Source organism: Rhyacophila brunnea, unplaced genomic scaffold, assembly GCF_057557595.1.
Source record: "Rhyacophila brunnea isolate RB1 unplaced genomic scaffold, BYU_Rbru_1.0 scaffold_18, whole genome shotgun sequence".
Lineage (NCBI taxonomy): Eukaryota > Metazoa > Arthropoda > Insecta > Trichoptera > Rhyacophilidae > Rhyacophila > Rhyacophila brunnea.
In genome coordinates, this window is record NW_028232837.1 from 14323201 (window position 1) to 14346565 (window position 23365).

The 23365-nt window shown below is 33.8% G+C and overlaps 2 protein-coding genes across 3 annotated transcripts; one reads left to right on the plus strand and one right to left on the minus strand.

The window, feature by feature from the left end:
- Positions 1-3220: 3220 nt before the first annotated feature.
- On the minus strand, positions 3221-8211 carry ATPsynC (ATP synthase, subunit C). 2 transcript variants are annotated; one of them, XM_085945417.1, is made up of 4 exons: positions 8157-8211; positions 7626-7700; positions 6387-6591; positions 3221-3991 (listed from the first exon to the last, which is right to left on the minus strand). In XM_085945417.1, the coding sequence occupies exons 2-4, from the start codon at positions 7668-7670 to the stop codon at positions 3828-3830; spliced, it is 414 nt and encodes a 137-aa protein (XP_085801543.1). In that variant the 5' UTR covers positions 7671-7700; positions 8157-8211; the 3' UTR covers positions 3221-3827. The 2 variants fall into 2 exon arrangements, with proteins under 2 accessions (XP_085801543.1, XP_085801544.1); XM_085945418.1 differs by having other exon boundaries at positions 8086-8211.
- A 330-nt stretch (positions 8212-8541) lies between these two features.
- Positions 8542-21539, plus strand: LOC147073239 (uncharacterized). Its single transcript, XM_085945136.1, has 5 exons — positions 8542-8663; positions 10186-10365; positions 11838-11949; positions 13242-13391; positions 18790-21539. Exons 1-5 carry the CDS (start codon positions 8564-8566, stop codon positions 19571-19573), a joined length of 1326 nt encoding a protein of 441 aa, XP_085801262.1. The 5' UTR covers positions 8542-8563; the 3' UTR covers positions 19574-21539.
- The last annotated feature ends 1826 nt before the right edge of the window (positions 21540-23365 follow it).

The following is a 23365-nucleotide window of genomic DNA, read 5'->3' on the forward strand; positions in this document are numbered from 1 at the left end:
GGTAAAGATAAACCATCCGAAACCAAAGTCAAGAGCTATTTATTAATTCCTCTGGCAAAAAAAAAAACTCGCAAATTCAACAGATTCTCAAGTCTGGAGCTTTCTTTGTACCTTGTTATGAAATTTTATTTCAGCCTAATGCAATCCGGACTTAAGTAATCCCATTTTTTTTTTTTTAATAATATTCATGGCTAAATATTCTCAAATCCTCACTATTTATTGAGAAATCAAAATCTTGGAGAATTGGAGAAATATTTATCACACCTATGCAAATAATTGCAACCCACTATTATTCTCATTACTGTTTACTACATATTACCACAAATAGCATCCCTTTTTTTGAGCTCTCGCTTTCCCAGTTTCCTACGATAAAAAACTTACCAGTTTGTTACTAAAATTCTGAAATTAGAAAATTATTAGATATATCATTCTAGGTCAGCGGTGACGAAACTGTGGCACGGGCGGTAATTTTAAGAATCTAAGATGAAGTTAATTTTGTAATAACTATTAATGGCTGTTTTACGAAGTTTTTCTTAGCTCGTATTTTTATTTGTCCAGTACAAATCTTGCAATCGATTTTTGACTAACTTCCCGACTAGCTATACATTTAAAACTTTTATAATATATCAGAACACGATGCCAATGCATTTTTTTAATACTTTTAGCCATCTTTATGTAGAATTGATTTCATTTAATTCTGTTTTGTATGAAAAGTTATTTCAGAAGAAATCCGTAAAAAGTAAAACTATTATTGGTTGCTAAGTGGGTCCTAGCAACTAAATTAATATATATATACGTGCGTTACTATGGAATCAATATGACATTACAGTATTATTTCTATCAAGTACAAATTTTTTTGATCGTTTAAGCTAGTCAAGTCAAGTGACACATACCTGTTATCAACAGGCTTTTGTTGATTTTTAAATAAAAGACGGGCCGAACCGCAACCCTGATCTCTATAAACAATTGAATAAAACACCTGATCTGGTTCCCTGCTTAACTACGTTAAAATTTATTTATGAGTAAAGGCCTTCGTCCGGTGCGTGAAAATCACTTACTGGGCGGAGGTGTAATTAAGATAGATTTTAAAGTATAAATGATGATGGATGAAAGAGATAATTTTAAGACTAAATATAAGTATTCAAATATAATAAATTTTGCCGCGCATTGCGCAACAGTAAAATTTCCGCGCGCCTGCGCCGAGGTGGTCCTCGTGATTCGTCAAATCAAAAGGATCATGCCATCAGATTTGGCCAATCATGAAAACCTCCCTGGCACATGAAAATTATCAGAATGATTTTAACCATTGAAATTGAAAGCCAATAAACTATACCTTTGGGCTTAGACAAATAAAAACACAGCAAAAATATGATTTGTAATAATTCTCCAGCACCCTTTTTAGAAAAATTTCTTAGATTTTAATTTCTAACACAAAAATTAAACACTAGTCAGGTTTTTTTAGAAACCCAATCCACAATGGAACTGTCAAAAAATTCTCGGTGTCCACCCGAATTCCGGAGTGGTGTAGGTCATGGCTGGGGAGGGTTGACAGGGCTCTAGCCTGGGGGCCCGGCGTGTCGGGTTGACCAGATAAGTGAGATAAACACACATCATAAATTAGCTTTAATAGTAAAAAAGTGGCCTGCGGCGCTATTATACTTCATGGCCATGAACATTTTCCATTACTTATATAATTGTGCAATATATTTTTTGATTATAATGTGTCAATGCTCGACAACTCCATTATTAAAGTAGATGTATTAAAAACCGCCAATAATTCACTGTATAAGTACCCTTAATTTGAACTAAAACACAATTTGAAAAACGTTAATGTAGTGTTTCACATTGCCTTTAATCTTAGCGGTAGGTAGGGGGCCCGCCAAATATCCTAGCCTGAGGGCCCATGGTGTAGGTACACCGAGTGCAATAAACGAGAAATTAGGCTGTGAAGAAAGAGTCTATGGGACTAATTTACGTTCTCCTTGGGCCCCCCCAATATTAAATCCAGGGTGCGCCACTGACCAGTCTAATTGATAATAGGTGAATATCCCAAGATTTAAACAGTTTTTTTTGCAGTCAGAATTGTTTGTTTCAGAGAGTAAAATGTTAAGCAGGTATTCTTCATTTTTATGAACATTAATTACAACAGGTCACCAATTACAGCCTTCGAGCCAGTTCTTCACTGCCACATAATATTATATCCGTTGAAACTTGTCAATCGAACGGGGTTTTCAGTGTCCCTGTGCTCATTAAGTGTGTATGATTATTTATTCAGCAGTCATCCACTCACCGAGCGTCCTTTAGACGCTGAGATCCTCACAAGATGATCAAGTCCGCCATTCCAAAATTACTACTAAAGTAGTGCATGATTCTTTTTTTTCTTTCGACCATGTCCGATCCTAATAGGATCATAATATAGGCCTCCACAGAGTGGAGGTTTGTATTGACAGATTTTATTTTTATGAGAAATGGATGTCAGCCACTTACTCAACCTATTGGGTCATTACTCTGACTCATACACAAATTGAAAAAACAATGTGTACTTGCCAGACCCAGGATTCGAACCTGGGACCCACGACGCAATAGGCCAACGCTTAAGCCGTGTGGCCATCGTGGGTGCATGATAACTGGCATGAAATGGTCCAAAAGAGTGATCATCATTCTCTGTAAGAAACGACACCCCTAGGATTTGAAAAATCTGCTAATCAGTCTGTTACCAATAATTACAGTACTGATCTTTAAGTGAATCAAACCCGGAACCCCCGATATGAGAAGCCAGTATCTTCCACACTGGACTGAGGGCCGCCTCATATAAAATGAATGATTTGGGAAACTACTATATTGAGTTCAGGAACAACCAAAGGTCAATCAATCATCTGAAAATGAGCTTTAAACCAAATTGATAGTATTTTTCTTGCTGTATGTAAAACATCAGTAAATTTATAAGCTGTTAAAAATCCCTATAAAGTAGTCACATTCGAGTACAAAATAAATGACTCATGTTATTTCACCTATTCCAATTTATGAATGTACTAAAAATAATATATACACTATGTATTTAATAAATATACCTAGGTTGTATTAAAACTGGAGCACTGAAATGTTGAAATTTTCGACTGGTATAATTTTACCCTAACACCACATAATTAAGGGTAGGTAGGGTAGTGATTATAATAAAAAAGGAAGTAATAGTTGAAGGGTGTATATTAAAAATCGTTAATGATTAGAATCCTCAGCCGGTGAACAATTCAACAACTTCGGTTATTTATTTAATAGTCCTAACGCTGTACAATATGCATATTCAAAAGAAATCCTCCCAAACATAAGATATTCAACATGTAAAGAAAAATGTGTGCTGTGATTATGAAATATATGGTAAACGGATGATAAATGCAATAAATAATTTCACCGGACACAATAAAAAGTCGTCTCACTGGATTGAATCTGTCACAGTTTACAATCGCATCCACCATATATATATAATAATATAACATTTTTTAACAATATATACTGAATATGTCGTAAGTTATTAATGCAATTTCTCATCCTATAATGTAACATGATTTTTTGCTGTCTACTACAGTACAATCCTGAAGGTATTAAAACACTCGGGCAGTGTCGCCATGAAATAATAACTCAAGCGGGAGGCTCTAGCTCTTCTTCGACGGGGCAGACGGCGTTGCGGATGTCCTGATCTTCATTCAAATTAAATATACTTAAATACATTTCTCAACAAAAACATTGCCCCGGTGGACACACTTCACAATCAGTTCCAGAATAACACTCCATGGCCCCCTGCCCCCACCGTGACGTCATAGATGCTTCTCTTAGAAAGCGAACAATAAGAGGAAAGCCATCATAAGACAGAAGAGACCCATGGCTTCTGAGAGGGCGAAACCCAAGATGGCGTATGAGAAAAGCTGTTGTTTGAGGGAGGGATTCCTCGCGTAACCGATGATGAGGGAACCGAATACTGTTCCGATTCCGGCACCTGAAAAACAATCATCATGTCAGAAAAGTGTCTTTCTTGCATATTCAAAATTGGCTTAAAATCATAACATATAAAAGAAAATAGCTAAATTCATTCATACACAGATACCATTAAAATACAACAAAAATATTATTTTTTTAACAATTTCTTTTACAATTCTGAGTCAATCTTGGCCAATTCCTTAGTAGGTTTCTTTTTTAATAAACAATGGTTGTCAGCTAATCGCTCATTCTATTGGATCCATATTCTGGACTCAATTTCAAACACACATTGAGAAACGACATGTGAATTTGCCAGACGGGGGATTCGAACCCACAACTTCAGAACCAGACATTACATTGCTTATCACCGGCAGGCAATATATCAGTAATATGTTTGTAATAAATGAAAAATCCTATATTCTTTATAGCGTATTTTTCTGCTAAGAAAATTGAAAAAAGTTTCTGTTAGGAAAATTGAATCAAAATTACCTTAATCCAGATTACGGTCATGCATTCATTCATGAATGGAAATTAAATTATGCCAACACCAACTTATCTAAAAAAACTTAACCCTAGTATGTAATATTAATTTGTAAGTATAAATTTGACAGTTAATAAATGTTAAATTTTTAATACATTGAAATTTGATATACATGCAGGAGTACCAATTGAAAACTCTAAGAATAATTAGTTAATAACTGCAACACATTCAAGATTCCGGCTATGATAATTTTAGTGCATTGTTAAATTGGAGAATGCCAAATTTTAATAATATGAAACATTACTATGACTGAAAAGCAAAATAAAACTAGATAGGTATTTAAAATTATTTTGTGAGTGATCTGTATTCATGATTTTAAAATTGGTACCGGTTCATGTTTGTTAACATTTCAAACATAAAATAATATAAGGGGTATAATTAGAGTGCAAATAATAAAAGGAATGCTATCATGAGACAAAATAGTCCCATAGCTTCGGAAAGAGCGAATCCAAGGATGGCATAGGAAAACATCTGCTGTTTGAGGGAAGGGTTGCGGGAGTATCCAATAATCAAGCATCCAAACACCATGCCAACACCGATCCCTGCAATTCCATTTTAACAAATACAATTATTAGGTAGTAAAGTGTTACATTCTGCAATTAAATTAATTACAATAAATTTTGTGCAAAATGATTGAATGTTTTTTGGCAAGAGTTCACGATAATATTTACCATACAAATTGAAGTGTTACGAATTAAAAATTTTCATTTTAAAAGTATAAACATGAGAGTTAATTTCTCTAATGTAATTCTTTAATCAAATATTATATAGTTGTAATGGAAAAGTGACATACAAAATTAACAGCTCTCTCAACATTATAAGGCCAGAAAACTTATACATACAACAAATGAAGATTCTAACAAAAAAAACCGATAAGTCCATGATTCAATATTAGTGGGAAATTATGTTTTTGTGTGTCAAACTTAAGTGGTTGGTTTTAACGCTAGTTTTTGTTTTCCATCACATTTTATTTAATAGAACCATATGCACATGTCTATTATATATAATTAATCCCCTTTTGCACTAAATCCATGAAAAATAAAATTGGATGTGTCAACATTTATTCACATCACTTTAATTAAATTATCTGTCTCTGGAAATTGCTGTTTCTAAACATTTTGCACATGTGATTTTGGGGGTGTTGTACAAGTAATGAATAGGCTATTATGAATTGTGTGAAATTTCTCATGGAATACAGATGAATTTTTTAAATTTTGTTAGATTCAGACTCTATGAGGAACTTGGACACAGTTTTTGTTTTTAGACACCCCAAATAATACATGGTGCCTTTTATGATGCTTTAATAAAATGGAACATTATACTTAGTACTTGAATAAAGGGAAAACACCACGTATTAGAGCGGGAATATACGGGCAACATCGTCTTGCTGCTGCTGGCAGGAAACGAGCTGCCGACCAACGCGGCAGCTCATATTGCTGTGATTGTCAGCAAACGTGTCAGCGGGTGTGTATCGGATTGGAATGACGGTGCGCAGGACTAGGCGGAGAGAGGTGGGAGGGGCTGTTGCCTTATCGGGCAGCCAGCGCTGCCAGTGTGTTTGATGTGGCAGAAGATTTACTGCGGCAACTCGGTGGTTCCAGGCAGCCCGTCGACTGCAGCTGCCGGGGTCGGCAGCAGTGAGTTGCTGTGTGCGTCCAGAATGAGTTTTGTATGAAAAATTGGGGATCTCCGAGTTGCCACTGCCGGCAGCAGCAACATAATGTTGCTCGGGAATACACGCTCTTAGATTAAAACATAAGTCAAGCGGTGAATAAATTGTGAAACTACTCTTTTTTCCATGAGTGGGGTTAGTATAGGAAGGTGATATTTGATCAAGCGGGCATGCAGAGAAATGGCTGTCATTGTAAATTACCGGATCCTGCTACTCCGACTGTGGCTGCTCCAGCACCAATGAATTTAGCGGCTGAGTCGATATCCCGGGTGACGGCGGAGGTCTGGAGAGAGCGCGCTACCAAGGGGGACACGGACAGGGGGGTTGACAACTGCTGTTGTGAGAGGGGGCTGTACAGCGCCGCACTCAGTGGTCGGACGGATCCCGACACACATGTGTTCATCAGCTGGAAATAGCACATTCAACAGTTTTAACTTTCATTTCATACACATACTGTTTAGAATTTTCAATTAATTCAATTATGTGGAAATATGTTCAGAATATTATTAATCAACTATTTAAATATAAAATTCTAGTACAAATGGTAAAAAAATATTTTTATAGTTCATCAGTGACGGTTCATAGTAATACAAAGATGTTAGAAATCATTCGTAATAAATTGATCCAAGTAAAAACTGTCTGCAAAGTAGGAAAAATTTAATCAATAAAAGTTGAAAATTGCCAAAAATATTTGATTCTGAATAACAAGTTAAGAGACTGACCAGGAGATATTTGACAGTAGACATTTAAAACAGAAATCAAATTGTCAATTTATAAGCGGCCATAGAAACTATAGGTTAACCTTTTGACATTTCAAAGATTTTTAAAATTTCACTGAAAATTAATGAATTTATGCAACTGGAAAAATAATTTTAATCTAGCAGTGACTTATCTGAATCATATGTGGCAACTGATAAAGAAATCATTGGCGAAGGAATGGTTGAGATAAAAAAAAAGTTACTGATTATGTAACTGTCAACCCTTCAAGAAATTTGTTTTTTTCTAGAAAATGGCTAATAAATTATCAATAAAATATGTTTTATTTGATTACACTGGTTGGTACACACATGATAATGTAGTAATTATGCTGTACAATTGTACATAGAAAAATTTAAGTTGGATGAAAAATGATTTGATCATGTTACAAGTTATTTTACACGAATTTATGAAATATTGCAATGATAAAGGCCATTGACAATGATTGCCGACATTAACAATACATAAGGGGGGCAAGCAATTTAACCTGATAGATGTATAGTTACATATTGGATCAATCATTGATCAAATAGGTGTAATAAGTGAAAATTTGTGGGTGTAACTCGGAGAAAACATCACTGAATACTTTAATTGACCACCGACTGATTTATTGCATAACACTCATATGGTAGACAGGCGAAGAATATTTATTTAGGGATCAAGAAACTTTTCGTGATTACTTACAGCGGATCTGGCAACTGGGGTAATGAATTTGGCGGCGGCGAACATTTTGTCGGTTTTGTGTTTGGCCTTACAAACCTGGAAATAAAACAAGAACGTCAATATAATAGGCAGATATCATACGAATGTCTTGTTTGAAAAAAGTCATATCAGTTGTCATAGCCGATTGACCCGTTACGTAATTTGTATACGTAACTATCGGTGTCGAGAAAACTCATACAACCCTTCGGACACGTCTGTTATTTGAATTTGTGCAATGATTGTCTGTGAAACAATGCATATTTTTTGGCATACATTGCACCGACAGTGTTATAATACAAAAAAATGGCTGATCTCAGAAATATCGAACCGAGTAGTCGGCCAATTTCATCCATTATTTATTGCACAAATCAATGGAGATAACACTCAAATAAGGTCACGGGCACTTTAAAACATTTATAAAAGAGATTTTTGAACACTTCACCTGATCAGATGATGAGAAGTTAAACTAGAAAAATGTAGATTACTTCTAAGTCACAAAACTAGCCGACTTACCAAAGAACAGTGCAAGGAGCAGAAGACCGGCCTTTGGAATGTTCAATTTGCGAGTGACTAGGGAACGGAACACGATTACTCGCTTCTGATTGGCTGAACGGTCAGGGCGTTGTAATAGTTCGTTTTTTGGCCACAATCCAAATTGCGAAAATATATGGCTGTTATCGATCTCAGCTGTGGCGCTGCCGTCTTCTCGTGATAGCAGAGCTCAAAACAAATGTAGTATCGTTTAATAGAAACAGTACGGTTTACACTAAAATCAAATTATTATAGTCATTTAACTGATAAAAGATTTTTTTAAACTCAATTAATACCTCCGGTATGTTCATTTGAGTCATTCGACAAAATGTTATGTAAAAATACTTCGGCTATGAAACTGGGAGTTAATTGACTCGACATTGTCAGATATGGCCGTCTTTATGATAAACATCTGTAAATTTAATGGTTGTGGCATAACTTTTCCTAGTTTAGGCGATCTCATTCAACATATTGAAGATACACACATAGGTAATTATTTAAACATTCTATTATTTTCATAAATTTTACTCCGCGGGCTGTTATGCGATGTTATGACAATTTACACAGGTTTCAAACCCACCCTTATGACAGGGGTACAATATTAATATTATTAACCCGTATTATCAGTAACGTAAATTTACTCCGGAATGGGGCTTTACGTGTGAAATTACTCGAAATTCTCACTACATGTGCGTCCCATAAAATGGTAAACAATACATACTACGCCAAAATACGTTTCCACAGCTGATTGCAAGGGTTGAGTTGTTCCGGTTTAATAATATTGATATCTATTGTTGTAAGGTAAACACGAACGTTTTTGTATATTTTCATTCATCATATAGCAATTTTATTAAATGATTAAATGTCTTTTAGTTCAATGTCTATGTTTTTAAAATCAATATGTCTACAACATAACACAGCTCCTTCACAATATTGTAATATGAATCCTGCTTACGAACCCATGGAATCGTGTACCTAATGAATAAGTTCATGAGTGTATTATAGAATACTGCGTATCGAGCCGAAATACAACTTTAATTTTCTATTACTATTTCAAACATTTTGTGAAAGAAGATTACTATATAGTAGGTACCTATTTGAAAAAATGGAGTAAGTAAATCATTCGGCTTGTAGCTCCAAGATATCTCATTATAATCCATATTAGTCCACCCTAATAGCTTTATTTTGAGACAACTGGTTATCCGTGTAGATAAAACCAGAGCTTTGTGTAGTCTACAACAAAATACAGCAATCTACATGTACCTAGTCTGCGTTTCATGACAGAAGCATTACCAGGTGGTAGATCTATTTCAACTAAATAACTCATACTTCAGAGATCCAAAGTAACCCTAATATGTTTGGGATGTGTTCTATGTGTAAAACGGTTAACTGTAGCTATCTAAAAGCCAGTTGGTACTTGTGTCTCACCTGGGGCCTTATGTTCTAACTTGTGACATTAAGTCACCCAACGACATGACGTAATTGTGACGTACGCCAATACACGGTCGAGGCAAGCCGCCCAACGCACACGGCTCAAACATGCTGAAACACCTATTTGTGTATGGGGACAATGGATAACGCCAGTGTTTGAGGAGCGTTAATTTCTCGAATGCTATTATCACTCCGGTAGTACGTCACAATGATGTCATATGACGTCATGTCGACCGGGCGACTTGGACTCGCAAGTTCTAACATAAGGCCCCTGGGGTTTGAACTTGTGCTTTGGGCCTAGGTTGTGCTTGCTCAGTGCAATAGTCACACAAAAATGACAGCACAAGTGGATATGTAATTAACACACCCGGCAGAATTGTTAGCGAAAGTGTTATTTCATACTAAACACATTGAGTACACCATAGCATTTTTATCACAATTTTGAATTATTTTGAAGTTAACTAAGTGTTTTATCCATCCAGAAAGACATATGGGGTTCTGGTCCAATTTAAGCCTCATTTATCCATACTATACACCACTTAGGCAGTAGATGCTCATTAAATAATTGTATTTGTTATAGATTATGACCCATTAGTGATAGAACAGAAGGAAGCATCGCAACCATCATGTCTTCCGTTAAGCTATGTGCTTCGTTTTTTTACGGAAGCGTCTCGCAGGGAGAGTCCCATCACTCAAGACGTCCGCCGGAAACTGGTCTCTATTGTCAAGCCCCCGTCGGTGCGGAGTAATACACCGACTGGTATGTTCAACACTTATACTCACATACACCTACACCACTTATTTGTATTTGAATCAAAATAAGAAATATCGGGGTACATAAAAGAAACATCTGACTTTGCAAGCACATCCATTTACTCTTCAAGCTAAACATGTTACTTACATCCTGATACCCACCAGGACAAGGATTGTTGGGATAGCAGAGACGAAGCAAGCGTTCATGATTATATCACTCTATATGGATGTCTGATAAATTACTTGATTCTCTGACGAGAAGTGCTGTGTGATAGAGATGGATGTTGCTATATATTCACCAATACCACACCATGCTGTTTTAGACGCTATAGAATATATCTTAAATTCTAGATGTACGATTTAAATAAAGTGAATGAAAAGATTCCTATGTAAAACAAAAGCAAGTGATGTTATTTATAATCCTGCTTGATATTATATGATGAAAATCTGTGTAAGGGATATTTCATACAGTTGTATCGATGCTGACATGTTATGGAGATGTCAGTATTGCCATAGTAATATTGATGTATTCTTGAAACTGTGCGTGCTGGAATAAGCCTTTTTGATTGGATTGAATTACTGGTCCATATAATGACATAATAACTCTGCTTCAAAAATTTTTTTTCAGTTATCATTATACAAGACGTGTTTCATTTACTTTGGTAAAAATTATCAATGTCAAAATGATGTAATCTTGATAGTGTTTACCGGAGTAATGAGTATTTGTAGATATGCATAATTTGAATCAATTAAATAATTAAGGGAAAGACGAATTAACTGATCTAAAGGTGGCAACAAACGTAACTGCGAACTTGCATGACTTTTTGCGCAAATATACATGAGCGTTAGTATAATAATATTGCACTACCTAGGCTTTTGACTGTACAAGCTCCATGAAAATATACTGTATTGTATACTTGTGCTGGTATAACTGAATGTTTGCAGAGACTGGCGCAAATCTGAACCAATAAGGTTTTTTTGTTTGTTTTAAACGGGTGCTGTTCGAGTATTCTTCTGCCGTGTGGAGGCTATTATATGACTCGTGATGCATACTTGTGTATACTGATCAAGTATGCAGTTCCGTTTGTAGCCAGCTTGAATAATAAAAGCAATCATACATTTAGTGTCATATCGTTCTACTTATATCTTCGATAAAAATATTACTGGTAGTGTCTCATTGACTTCGACATAATTTATTATTATTTCAATATTCAATTCACACAAGGTGTGCTGATAACAAAATCGTCATAAACAATAATATGAATAATTATTATACTTACCTACATTCATTGTTTTCAATATTTTTACTGTGCAGACACTTGTCTTCATACGACGTGAGAGATATAAAGATGGGTTGATGATGGTTTGGATCCGAAATATCTTTATTAACTCTGCCTAGGAATGTGAATGACCTTTTAAATTAATATAATGGATATACTAGACTCGAAATGAATTCATTAGAGTCATTATGCACCACAGGAAGCGAATTCGATGAAGAAGAAATGCTCAGCGGCCAGTCGGAGGACAGCAACGACTCTTGGACTAACGTGGAAGAGTTCAGCTCTGAGTTCATCCTCCGATATGGAAGCAGGTATGAGATTCTATCTATGAGTGACATTTTAATTACTTTCATGTCCTATCTTGTGTATTTAAATTAGTGTAAGAAGTGAATCAAAAACAACTCTGGTACTATGCACAAACCCATGGCAGGTCTTGCCCTCCTCTAAAAACCTTTTCCATTCCGGTTGTTTTAGTTGAGTATCCTTAAATCCCCCTTGGCACAGTCCAGATGTCTCAGTTTCAAACAAAGAAATACCTTACCCTTAAAAAATTAACAATTATTTTGGCACCAAGCGTATTTTTGTTGTTATTTAATATCATTTCCTGAGTTTTCTTTATGTTTTAGTGGCATTTGGGTACCACTATATGACTGCATTTGTCCAATGGTTATTCATTCATCGATCAAAATACCAGCCCATTTCCATTTCATCAGCTTAGCTATATCTATCATGGCATGCTCTTGTCTACCTCTTTAGCTATTGGTTTCTAATGTGGTTTCCACGCCACACTGCTCTACTGTTAGTTTTTGGAACTCTTACATGAAAGGACTATATTTCACATGCCTACGTAATAACCGGTAGAACACATTGGTTGAATACTATACTTTAGGCGCAATGGGTGATTACTTAAATATAATTTTGCACCCCCAAATGCGCTCCATGCAAGTGCAATCTCATCATAACACCCCGTTTATACATGATGGATTTACTGGCGGCATTGTACACTGGTATTGTCGCGACCATAATGATAAAATGCAAATGTAAACATGTATTAACGTGCATGTTACAAGACTGCATGCATGAATCAAAAAAGTATAGCGGCTTCTGAATTTTCACATGATAGTTGCAACTTGCATGATATATGCGCATGCATAGTAAAAGAATAGTGGCGGACCTGCCGGAAAAAATACGAACTACACCGCGCCGAGCATTTTGACGTTTACCAATTTTCATAACCAGTCAAATAGCATCATACAATGAAAACAACGTGTCTCGCTTACGCTTGAAGAATGATATTGGCGAGACAGTCAGCACTTTTACGTGTAAACAGTTATTGCGATAGTTTAATTTACATACTTTTGGTGCCAGTAAATACATGCACGTGTACAGGCGGTATTAGTACATGTTTTTTTCTATAAGCACTTATTGTCTTTGATAGACATATTCATGTTCCGTTTGATTTGAGTGGCAAGTTTATAAAGATCGCTTTTGAGTCAGTCGTACAGCTTATCATTACTTTAATATATCAAGGAAAATTGGCAGTGATGAAAAGATTAATTGCATTTCCTGTCAGATATTATTGATGGATACTTCAATGTTTCAGAATAAATACTTCATCAATGGGCAGTGGAAGCCAGTCCAATGGTGTTTCGGAGAAGCCGTTTGCCTGTCCCGTGCCCGGATGCAAGAAACGATATAAAAATGTCAACGGAATTAAGTATCACTCTAAGAATGGCCACAAAAAGGACGGAAAGTAAGTTTGCTTTTCAATTTTAAAGTGGTTTATAAAAATACAAAACTCTCTTTTATTTACAATCAGACAGACATGTGTTGATTTATTAATTATGTTCAAATCATGTAAGGGATAAATTAAGTTACCTATATATTGAAGTAGGATACATTATTATGCTCTAATTACGCAAACAGACTTGCAGATTTGACGACTCACGCTGATTATCAATCTTAAACAGCAATTTAACGCAACAATTCAGGTACTAATTCGATCATGTTAACAATTGATTTCATTCGTTCATAACTTATGTTGTGTTGCTAGTGTTAATTACAAGTAAACATATATATATATCTATGTGTTGGTTAGTTTGGTGGCTGAATTAAACATTCTTCCCTAATATTTTCTTACTTGAAATATTATCGTTAACTTTTGGACATTGTATTTGGGCATTTTCGCCAAAGTTTGTACATGTTTGAAATTTGGGTGATATTATTTTTTCACTCAAATTAATCATTTTTATATAGCTAGCAGATTCCTTGTTCTGTTGCCGAATTAGTGACAGCAATTTTTCAGCAAAATATTGATTAATACAATATTTATATCATTTTTCTTATCAAATTGGGCATAATAAGTTTCCTTTCCGTGACCATGAAACTAAGCTTATAAAACATGAATGATACACTTTTAATCACTTAAAAAAGCTTTATTAGATTAAAAAAACCATACACTTAAAAATAAAACTACAAATAGTCAAAACATATTATTGAATTTTAATTCGTGGGCACATTTCGTTCCTCTCCGTTACCGTATGTCTATAATGGCAGAGCATTTTTCCTTTAGTTTTTGAAAAAACCAATCAATGTTCGTTCTGCTATTTTTTTAAAGACAGTAATCACTTTTACTACATTTTATTGGAAAAATACATAAGTTTCGTTATTTAATAATCAAATGAAAAATAGTTAACGTTCAACTTTTTTTGGGACATTTTCGGAATGTAACGAAATGGTAACGGAGTGTAATTTGTAAAGCTAAAGTTACATGTAACCATAAAAACAATTTTTTGTTTTATAAAATTTATTTGAATTTTTTGATAGTTAGATATTATTCAACGTGCGTCACAATAACAAAACAAACCAAACTTAATCACTAAAATAGACATATTTTATAATAAATTTCACAATACTAGTAAAATAAGGTAGGTAATAATTTTGACACACTACACATTACCATAACTTTTATTTGGCATTTATATTATTTGTAACTCAGATAAAAAATATTTTAAAGCAAATTAACAATATATGAAAAAAATTAAATCAGCAAGGGATTCGGACGCGAGTTCCTAGCGCGGCACGGAGTATATAACTTTTACGAAAATAATTACAGTCGAACTCAGTTATTACGATCTCGGACATAGCGAGATCTCGGATGTAATAAGGAAACATTTGTTGACATTTGGTTTATGACTTTCGCCATACATTTAATTTATTCACTGTTATAACGAGCAACTTATCGGATATACCGAGCTAAAATACTGTTAATGTGTCGATCGTTTTAAAACATTTCGACCCTAAGCAATAAAATCCGATTGGACAGGATGCCGCCGGGGTCGGATTACGTTTATGACACTAGTAAAGTGTCTAAGTACCTACCTTATTGGTGTTTCGCCGACAATAATAAAAAAGTATCCACGCATATGGTTGAAAACTCCAAGGTTTGTGAAGTCCGTAGGTACCTACCAGCGTTCATTACAATAAACATCTTCTTTTGTAGTTTATGAATGCCATGCTCGTTTCGGGGATTTTTACGATGGTTTCCAAATTTTTTATTTTCGTCTTTTTGTGTAATGTGACATGCTCATTTAAAAATACCTATTCTCTGATATAACGAGTAACGCTTATAACAAGCAAATTCAGTCGGTCCCATCTTCCTCGTAATAACCAAGTTCGACTGTATGTTGTCTTGAAATTTACTTGTATTCATCAACATAAAATGTAGCTATACAGGTTGATTGTAATCAAGACGTACTTTTCTGACATTTCGCGAATACCTACAGTTCCAGGTATTAAATCTAATAGGGTACACATTTCTGTTAAACGTGACAAAAAAATACTTTTTCATACATTTTTATAAATTTCTATGCCTAAAATGTATGGAGAAGTTTTAAAATTTTGGTGGCGTATAACAGAAAGAGTATGATAGAGTCAGTGCCTGTCTCGCAATTATTTCAGTCTGGTGTATTTTCTTTTTCTTCTGTTGTTTTTTTATCTGTCCATACTTTTATCTGCGCTAGTTTTGCGTATTCAGACATATCACATACTTTTTTAATCTTTATTATATAGCCAGCTTATTTTCTATATTTTTTAATGAAAATATTTTTGTTTTTCATACGAACAGACAAAATAAAACTTTTTATAATCTATGAAGAACTAAACACACAATGTAAACCCAACTTTATGCATTCCATTTCGTTACTTTTACATTCCACATATACGTTACCACCAATATAGTTTCGGAACGGAAGTAACGGATTGTGTTTCAGAAGTGGTTGAAGCCAAAATTTAGCTTAGTTTTATTGTTAAACCTGCGATATGTTTTATTACATCTGTAGTATGAAAGATAAGCTCCATATATATAGTATGTGAAATGGAAATATGTGATTTCTTACCTTACAAATCGTGGTAACAGTAGTGGAACTCCTTAAATGACCAACCCAGAAAGCAACCTGTTCCGATAGCGATACCGACACACACCAACAATTTAAAATGTAAATGGCGATCAGTGTTATACAAAAGTGTTGCTACATTAAAAAAATACATATTTATAGTGGAATTTTTTCGCCTTCATGCTAAAATCGTGGTAACGGAATGTGGAATTCCGCTTTTTCAAATATCCTGGGACACACTTTAAACGTGATTTTTTTCAATATTGGTCCAAATTTACGGAAAAACCTGTATATGTTCCAAAAATATATAATGTAAGCTGTTGAAGACACTTCGAATTTAATTTTACACACTCAAAATTAATGACGAAATCAGACTTTGTTTATTTGAATTTAGGGGTGGGACATGGTAAAAACACACTACCTTTCGATCTAAATAATCAATTAAAAATATATACTGGTCAGACAGTTGTATTTAACTGATCGAATAAAGTAAATTAATAAATTTTCATGTTAAAAAGACATAACTTTCCAATATTCTATAATATAATAACTATGAAAAAATCAATCGAAGTCATGGGACATGCCAAAAACGCAATGTACAAACTTTGGCGAAAATGCCCATTTACATAAGTTAATACGTTGCTGATTTATTATTGTCTTTTAATTAATAGTTTAATCAATCCAAAAGCGAATGTAAAACTGACAGGATTGACAGTGTACTGCCTGTTGGTCTGAGGTTGAACCTATAAATAGTCTTCAGTATAAACTTTCACCCTAAGGTCATGGATCGGACTGAAAATAGAAATTATTCTATTCTGCTTACGACTCAGTGAATAGATAAAAAATTACTTTTCGCAATCGGGTAAGACGGTCGCCGTGTGTCATTTAATCTGCGAGCCTGCTCTTGTAAGTATTTATACTATTCATTAGGCTTAAAACATTGTTAGGTTAGGTTTAAAAGTTACCATAAGTTGAAATTGTAGTTTTGATTTTATTATTATGCCAATGGCCAATGGCCAAACAGTAAATAGGACAAAATACTGAACACCAATCAGAGAGCAAACATGCATCTTAATTTTTTATCCAGCGTTAAAGTTTCAAAGACTATTACATATTTCAAAAGTTTGTTTTTGCTGATGGTCACTTTTGTCTGGCGACGAATATATCATGCATTGATAAAATAGCTAAACATGACACTGTTCTAGGAATTTTTCTGAAATACGATGACTCCAGATCTTGTTACTGTGATGTCATCATTTTTACGTTATTGTAATACAGATTTCAGAGTGAATGAAAAAATATATTCTTAGGTTTAATATAAGTTACCATTTAATTTAATGCCAAGTCATATTATCTTACATGTGAAATCTTTTTGGTAGTCCATTATCTTTATAATATACAAAATTATTGATACCTGTGCCCGCTTTACATCCTAGGAAAATCCTGAAATCCAACCCCATACGCAGAAGAAAACCCAAGTCCGCTCCAAAATCATCCTTCTAATATTATGTAAAAAACTTTCCCTCCACAACCGGTAATTATATTTTCATTTCTATGTAACTACAACGTGTGCGTACTATTTTTTTGTGAAACGCTACGGTAAACTTACATGATCTTCATTTTGTCAATGCGATAAAGTTATAACACAATGCTTGTGGGCACTTTTAATTAATTTTGTAATTAGTGCGTTATTTGCATTTGCAAATCAATTAACGGGGATCATAATTATATGTCAACAGAGAACCTTGCGGAAAAATACGAAGTTTGCAATTTGAGATTTTTTTTTGATAATTTACAATTTCAACTGTATTAATTAATAAATATGTATCTAAAAACATTAAAAATATATATATATTTTTTTTAATTCAAAGATAAACTTACAATTATTGTAAAAAAATGTGAATTCATTGCAGGGTCCCATCTTATTATTACATTATATTTTATGGTCATATTTATTATTAAAATTTAGTTTATTAGGTTTTCAAATTCATCATTTATAAGAATAAAATTGCTTTTAAGCCATTAAAAAAAATACACAAGTGTTTTCGGACTATGTTATCCAACAATATTTTGATAAATATTTTGGGGTAAAATAGTGTCAACCACAAATTATTGGTATGGTTCACACAGGTGACCTAATTTTGGTGAACCCTTTCGTCTCCAGAAATTTGTACGTGTACAGTTCACCGTATCACACTTCACTGTGAAATGTATCGGAAATATATCGTCGTATATTAGACTGTCCAACCTCTTATATTACTGAGATAAAATTCATGTCTAAATAAAACATGTTTTCTTGTCGGTGTACAGGAAGCCAGCGGCAAACAAATTTTGAACTACAATTTACATGTAACCGAACCCTTTATGGCAGAGAATGCCTATGACCCATTTTTAAATTAAACAAATTTGATAATTTATGAACCAAGTTTAACCATAGAATATGAAGATTGACATTGTTTTATACTTTATCGTATTAAAACTTTTCAATTCATTCATATTAAGTATGTATAATATTATCTCTCTTTTCACGTAATATGTACATTGTGTAAAATCAAAATTTCAAACAATGTTTACAAAGTAATGTGCCATTCAGCATTTGCATTTGTCATTTTGAATTCAGTCCTATCCTTTTTCCATTTATTATAATTGTATAAATGTTAGATAACATAAAAAGTCTTAGTGGTAAGTTGACACTTTGCTTATACATGTATAATGTTAAGGTATTAGTAACTAAATTGGTACAATTTAATTTTTCAGAGTAAGAAAAGGATATAAGTGTCACTGCGGCAAAAGCTACAAGACTGCGCAGGGTCTGAAGAACCATTCCATCTCACAACACTTCACATCGCAACCTCCTTCTCCGTCTCTCTCCCTCTCTCCCGCCGTAAGCCTGCCCCCTCCCCCTCTCACTCCGCACACCTTAAAACCGCTGTCGTTGCCCGTCGTGAAGGCGTTGCAGGGACTCGTAGTGGCATCGTCTCAAAATCACCTGACTAATCAGTCTCGGCATGTGACGCCAACCATCGACACATCGCCAGCGGATAGCACAAAAGTTATCCGAGCCGTGCTGGAAAATGCCGGCAACAAGCTCTCTAAAGAGGGAAGCTCGAGCGTCACATCGCTTGCCGTCCCTCGTCACTCTGTAGCTAACCTTCAGATAAACGTTCCCGGCGTCATCGCCGCACCCAACGGCGTCAATCTAGTCCACCATTCCAAACTGGAAACCGACTCACGCACAGACGGCGAGACGAAGACAATTCAAAGCGTCACGTACAAAACTATAAGCCACAATATCAACATTAGTGGCGAGAATGGTGTGTCGCAGAATAATACGTCATTTGGCATTTTGACACCGGCCTCATCCCCGAGGGCCAGTCCCAGGGAAGACAAGTCTCCGCAGTCGGCCAATCAGGTGCGGCTGAGTCACTCCACCGTCTCGGCCACTATCGGGGGCCACAGCTTGCCCCTGACGCCTCTCACCCCGTCTAGCGGGGACACGCAGAAACGCTTCACCGTACCAAATAACATGGTATTGCACTGACCTAATTAATTCTTTATTTACCGTTCAGGATTAAAATGAAACATCTGCTATTATTTATCGCTATAATTTATTAAACCAATCTATAGTAATTGCATGTTTGTATTTCAAATTTCACATTGACTTAATGTTACCCTAATTAAAAATAGCACATTTTTAATTAATTAAAAGTATAAAATTTGTCCTACAGCAGGTTCTTTATTGATTATATTTTGTAAACTGAATGTGGCTTATATCATAATATAACCTACATAAATGATTCTTTGTGTACAATTTATGCATTATACATAATATTATGTATTAGGTTTCTCTCATTAAATGAATGCATATTAATATATTGAAGAACAATTAATATTCTTGCCGAAATTTTGCAAAATGGCCAATTCGATTCACTTCCTATTTGAACCAGGATTTCGCTGTATTCAAAAAAGATCCTTGTTTCTTTATTTATACCTATTTAAAATATCCATAGGTAATTTGCTGTAAAAAATATGGTTGATACCCAAATACCTGCTAGTCATTTCATACCATTCAACATAATATGTGATTTAAGTTAATATTTTTTCATTTAATTCGGCTGCAATCTTATTTAAGTATGTATACAAAAATGTGTAAGAACAGAGTAACTCACTTTCAATAACTTATTTTAAAACTGGCAACTGCATGAATGAGTTGCTAAAAATTGTTTGTTGCAACATTTTTTTACGTATTGTTGCAGTTGGATATAATAGTTGTACTTTCTACTGAACGTTCAAACTGGTTTTTGAATAATTGAGGTACTGTGGATTTAACAAGTACAAGTGACATATAATTTAAAAAATCAGCAATATTTACATCTCCACGTACCAGTGGCGACGGGTGGAAGTATGCTGTTAAGATCCGCCATAAATAGTGCACACTAAACTTTGTCAGTCATGTGTATTTGTTTTCATTGAAATAATACTACATTTTATAGATGGTGTTGATTAGTTTTTAAATTTCAATTAAACCATGCGAAACCAAACCATAATAGATAATAGTCAAAAAATACTCATCTATCTATAAAATATCTAAAATTATGTAATTAAATCATACATAATGGATGCTTAGGTACTTTGAATATTTTATAGATAGAATATTTTTTATCTATTGTTTGGTTTAGGCAGGGCTTAATGAATTTATATGTGTAATATGTATTATTAATCCAACAAAAAAAATAAGTATGAATGAAAAAGTTTGCACAATTTTGTCATATATAGTCCAAAGTATACCAAAACTATTATGGTTTTGTTTAGGCAAGGTTTAATTGATTTTTAAAAACTAACCAACACCATCTGCAAATTGTAGTCTTAGTTCAATAAAAACAAATATGTATGACTAACAAAGTTTAATGTGCACTATTTATGGCAGATCTTAACAGTCTACCTCCACCCTTCGCTACTGCCACGTACATATTTTTTTGCATGAAACAGAAAATTGAAAAAGAATTGTTCCTCTTCAAACACTAAAATAAGATTTTTTTCTACTATTCCACTATTGAGTAATATTGGCTTAATTGACAACATAACCTCGTTTACAGAATGCTGAAAACAGTAATGTAGAATTTACAATCAAATATTTACCTTTCAAGTCGATTTACTTAATTTAGTCACCGGTACACTTGTTTTCAATCCTCAGATATTATAAAATTATAATACTTTTAAAAAGATGTTGCCATGATTTGTCTTTGTTAGTCATTGCTTTAATCAATTGTGTAATCATTAATAATTATCCGTTATGTTTTTCAGTGATTTATTACATAGTATGTTGCCAAAGATAGCAAAACATAATGTCGTTAATTTCAATCCTATTATTTATTTAAATTTTATTTTAGTTTACAATAGAATTCTTGCATACTAAGTATTTAAATTTACGTCTGATTTATACAATTGCTTTGGTTATTTATTATTTTCCCAAATTCAAATTATAAATTCGCGTTATAGTGCGCTATAACAAAAAAAAAAATTTAACATAGGTTTTTGATCGCCGTAAATAATACATTGTAACTATATTGCGGTTACCCTGCTTGCAAACTTTAAATAAGTATTAATTTAATTAATTAATTTGTCAGTTAATAGAATGAAAATAAATGAAGCTTGATCTGTCATATTTACGACTAACGATCGCCCCTGAGAATCGAGATGAAAGTCTACAATAAACATACCACATTAGCGTGTTTTGCGATAGTTTTGACAGAAAACAAGACATGGTCGGATCAGCACTGAGCGAAAATCAGCAATGCTTGGCTTGATGTAAGTGCAGTCCACAAAGCAACCATAAAAATGATCACTGTAATTCCTGCGCACTAAAAGACATTGCATCCGCGCATCTTCTAAGTTAAATATTCCACTATAAAATATTATCAACAATGTTGGCTGTCAAGTGTCAATATCGTGAATATTAGTCAAATAGTTTTCGAGTTACAATAAAATCCCATTAATACGAACATGGTTAATTCGAAATTCGCCGTGAATCGAAATTTTCGCAAAAATTCACAAATAGTGATTGCGAACAATTTTACAAAACAGTATTAGGTGCTGTTTTTATTTCGTAAATAATTTTTTTCCCGATTTCCTGTCCTGTTGATTTTGAATTATCGGGGTTTTACTGTATTATTGAACAAATGGACAGGCGGACAGTGCTTACATCGCTCCTGCTGAATTGGGTTGGCATGCTCGGCCCCCCTCCCTACTCTTATTATGTAGTCCTTCAAACTATCAAACAATGTACGTTGTAGTGTGTTTCGTATCAAAATTATTTAATATATACTATAAATGTTTGCCGGCAGGATATCCATTTATTTCTTTCAATTCAAAAAATAAAATAAAAAATGAATCTATAATTAAAATTCAGTGGGGCACATTGCCAAAAAAATACCGTTTGCTGTCTTAAATGCAACTTTTAATATAGAAATGTTATGACTCATTCGATATTAAGCGTTATTATTGATTTTGTCTGTGCCTACAGATAGTGTATTATTTATACCGGTGCCAAAGATTGCATTGATGGTTTTTTTTTTAATTATTTGGCTATAGAATAGTAAAGTTATTAAATAATAATTCGGCTCAAACAATTCGCTTCGAAGTCATGCGATATTACCAGCTTTTATTATAAATAGATAGTGGGGCACAAACTTTAGTTTTGTCTTTGTATTATTAAATTTGGTGTGATGAATTTACCAGTTTAAAATTAAGACACTCATGAGTTTTCATACATTTCGTATGGATTTATTTTTTGTGCTGTTCAACAATAAAATTATTGCAATTATTAGTGTACATAGTGCACTTAGAATTGATATATTTTTTTAAAAATCATTCTGTTTATTATTTTCTTGTCTGTGGTATACTCAGTCCAGTGTAACGGCACACTTGAACAAAAATCTATTTCAGGGATAAATTCAAGAATTGCAATTAGTTTAAAACAGTCTTTGGTCGTAATATTGGCTTATTATGTAACTAAAAATTGACATACAATATCTTTGCGCTAACATTGTCCATATAATTTAGTGGTCTCATATTAAGTGAATGGTTGTTGATACAACAGACAAGAAATAATAAATCGTTCTTCAACAATTTCATTCTCAATTGGATAAATAAGTAATCTTTGAAATCTCAATGGGGATTTATATTTTTAAAGTTAGCTGCTTGAATTTCTAATCTTATTCAAACGAAATTACGCTTAATAAGTTTTAAATATTAGTAGGTTGACTTATGAAAAAACGGTGGTCGTATCATATTAGGTAAATATTTAAAATTATTGATTATAATATGAAACATT

Excerpts from the sequence above, each read along its gene's own strand:
- ATPsynC (XM_085945417.1), bottom strand. The coding sequence starts at position 7,670 with ATGTTCGCCGCCGCCAAATTCATTACCCCAGTTGCCAGATCCGCT. Across the intron at positions 6,592-7,625 it reads CCCCAGTTGCCAGATCCGCT|CTGATGAACACATGTGTGTC; the intron begins GTAAGTAATCAC and ends TGCTATTTCCAG. Across the intron at positions 3,992-6,386 it reads AGTCGGAGTAGCAGGATCCG|GTGCCGGAATCGGAACAGTA; the intron begins GTAATTTACAAT and ends ATTGTTTTTCAG.
- LOC147073239 (XM_085945136.1), top strand. The coding sequence starts at position 8,564 with ATGGCCGTCTTTATGATAAACATCTGTAAATTTAATGGTTGTGGCATA. Across the intron at positions 11,950-13,241 it reads ATCCTCCGATATGGAAGCAG|AATAAATACTTCATCAATGG; the intron begins GTATGAGATTCT and ends TCAATGTTTCAG. Across the intron at positions 13,392-18,789 it reads GGCCACAAAAAGGACGGAAA|AGTAAGAAAAGGATATAAGT; the intron begins GTAAGTTTGCTT and ends TTAATTTTTCAG.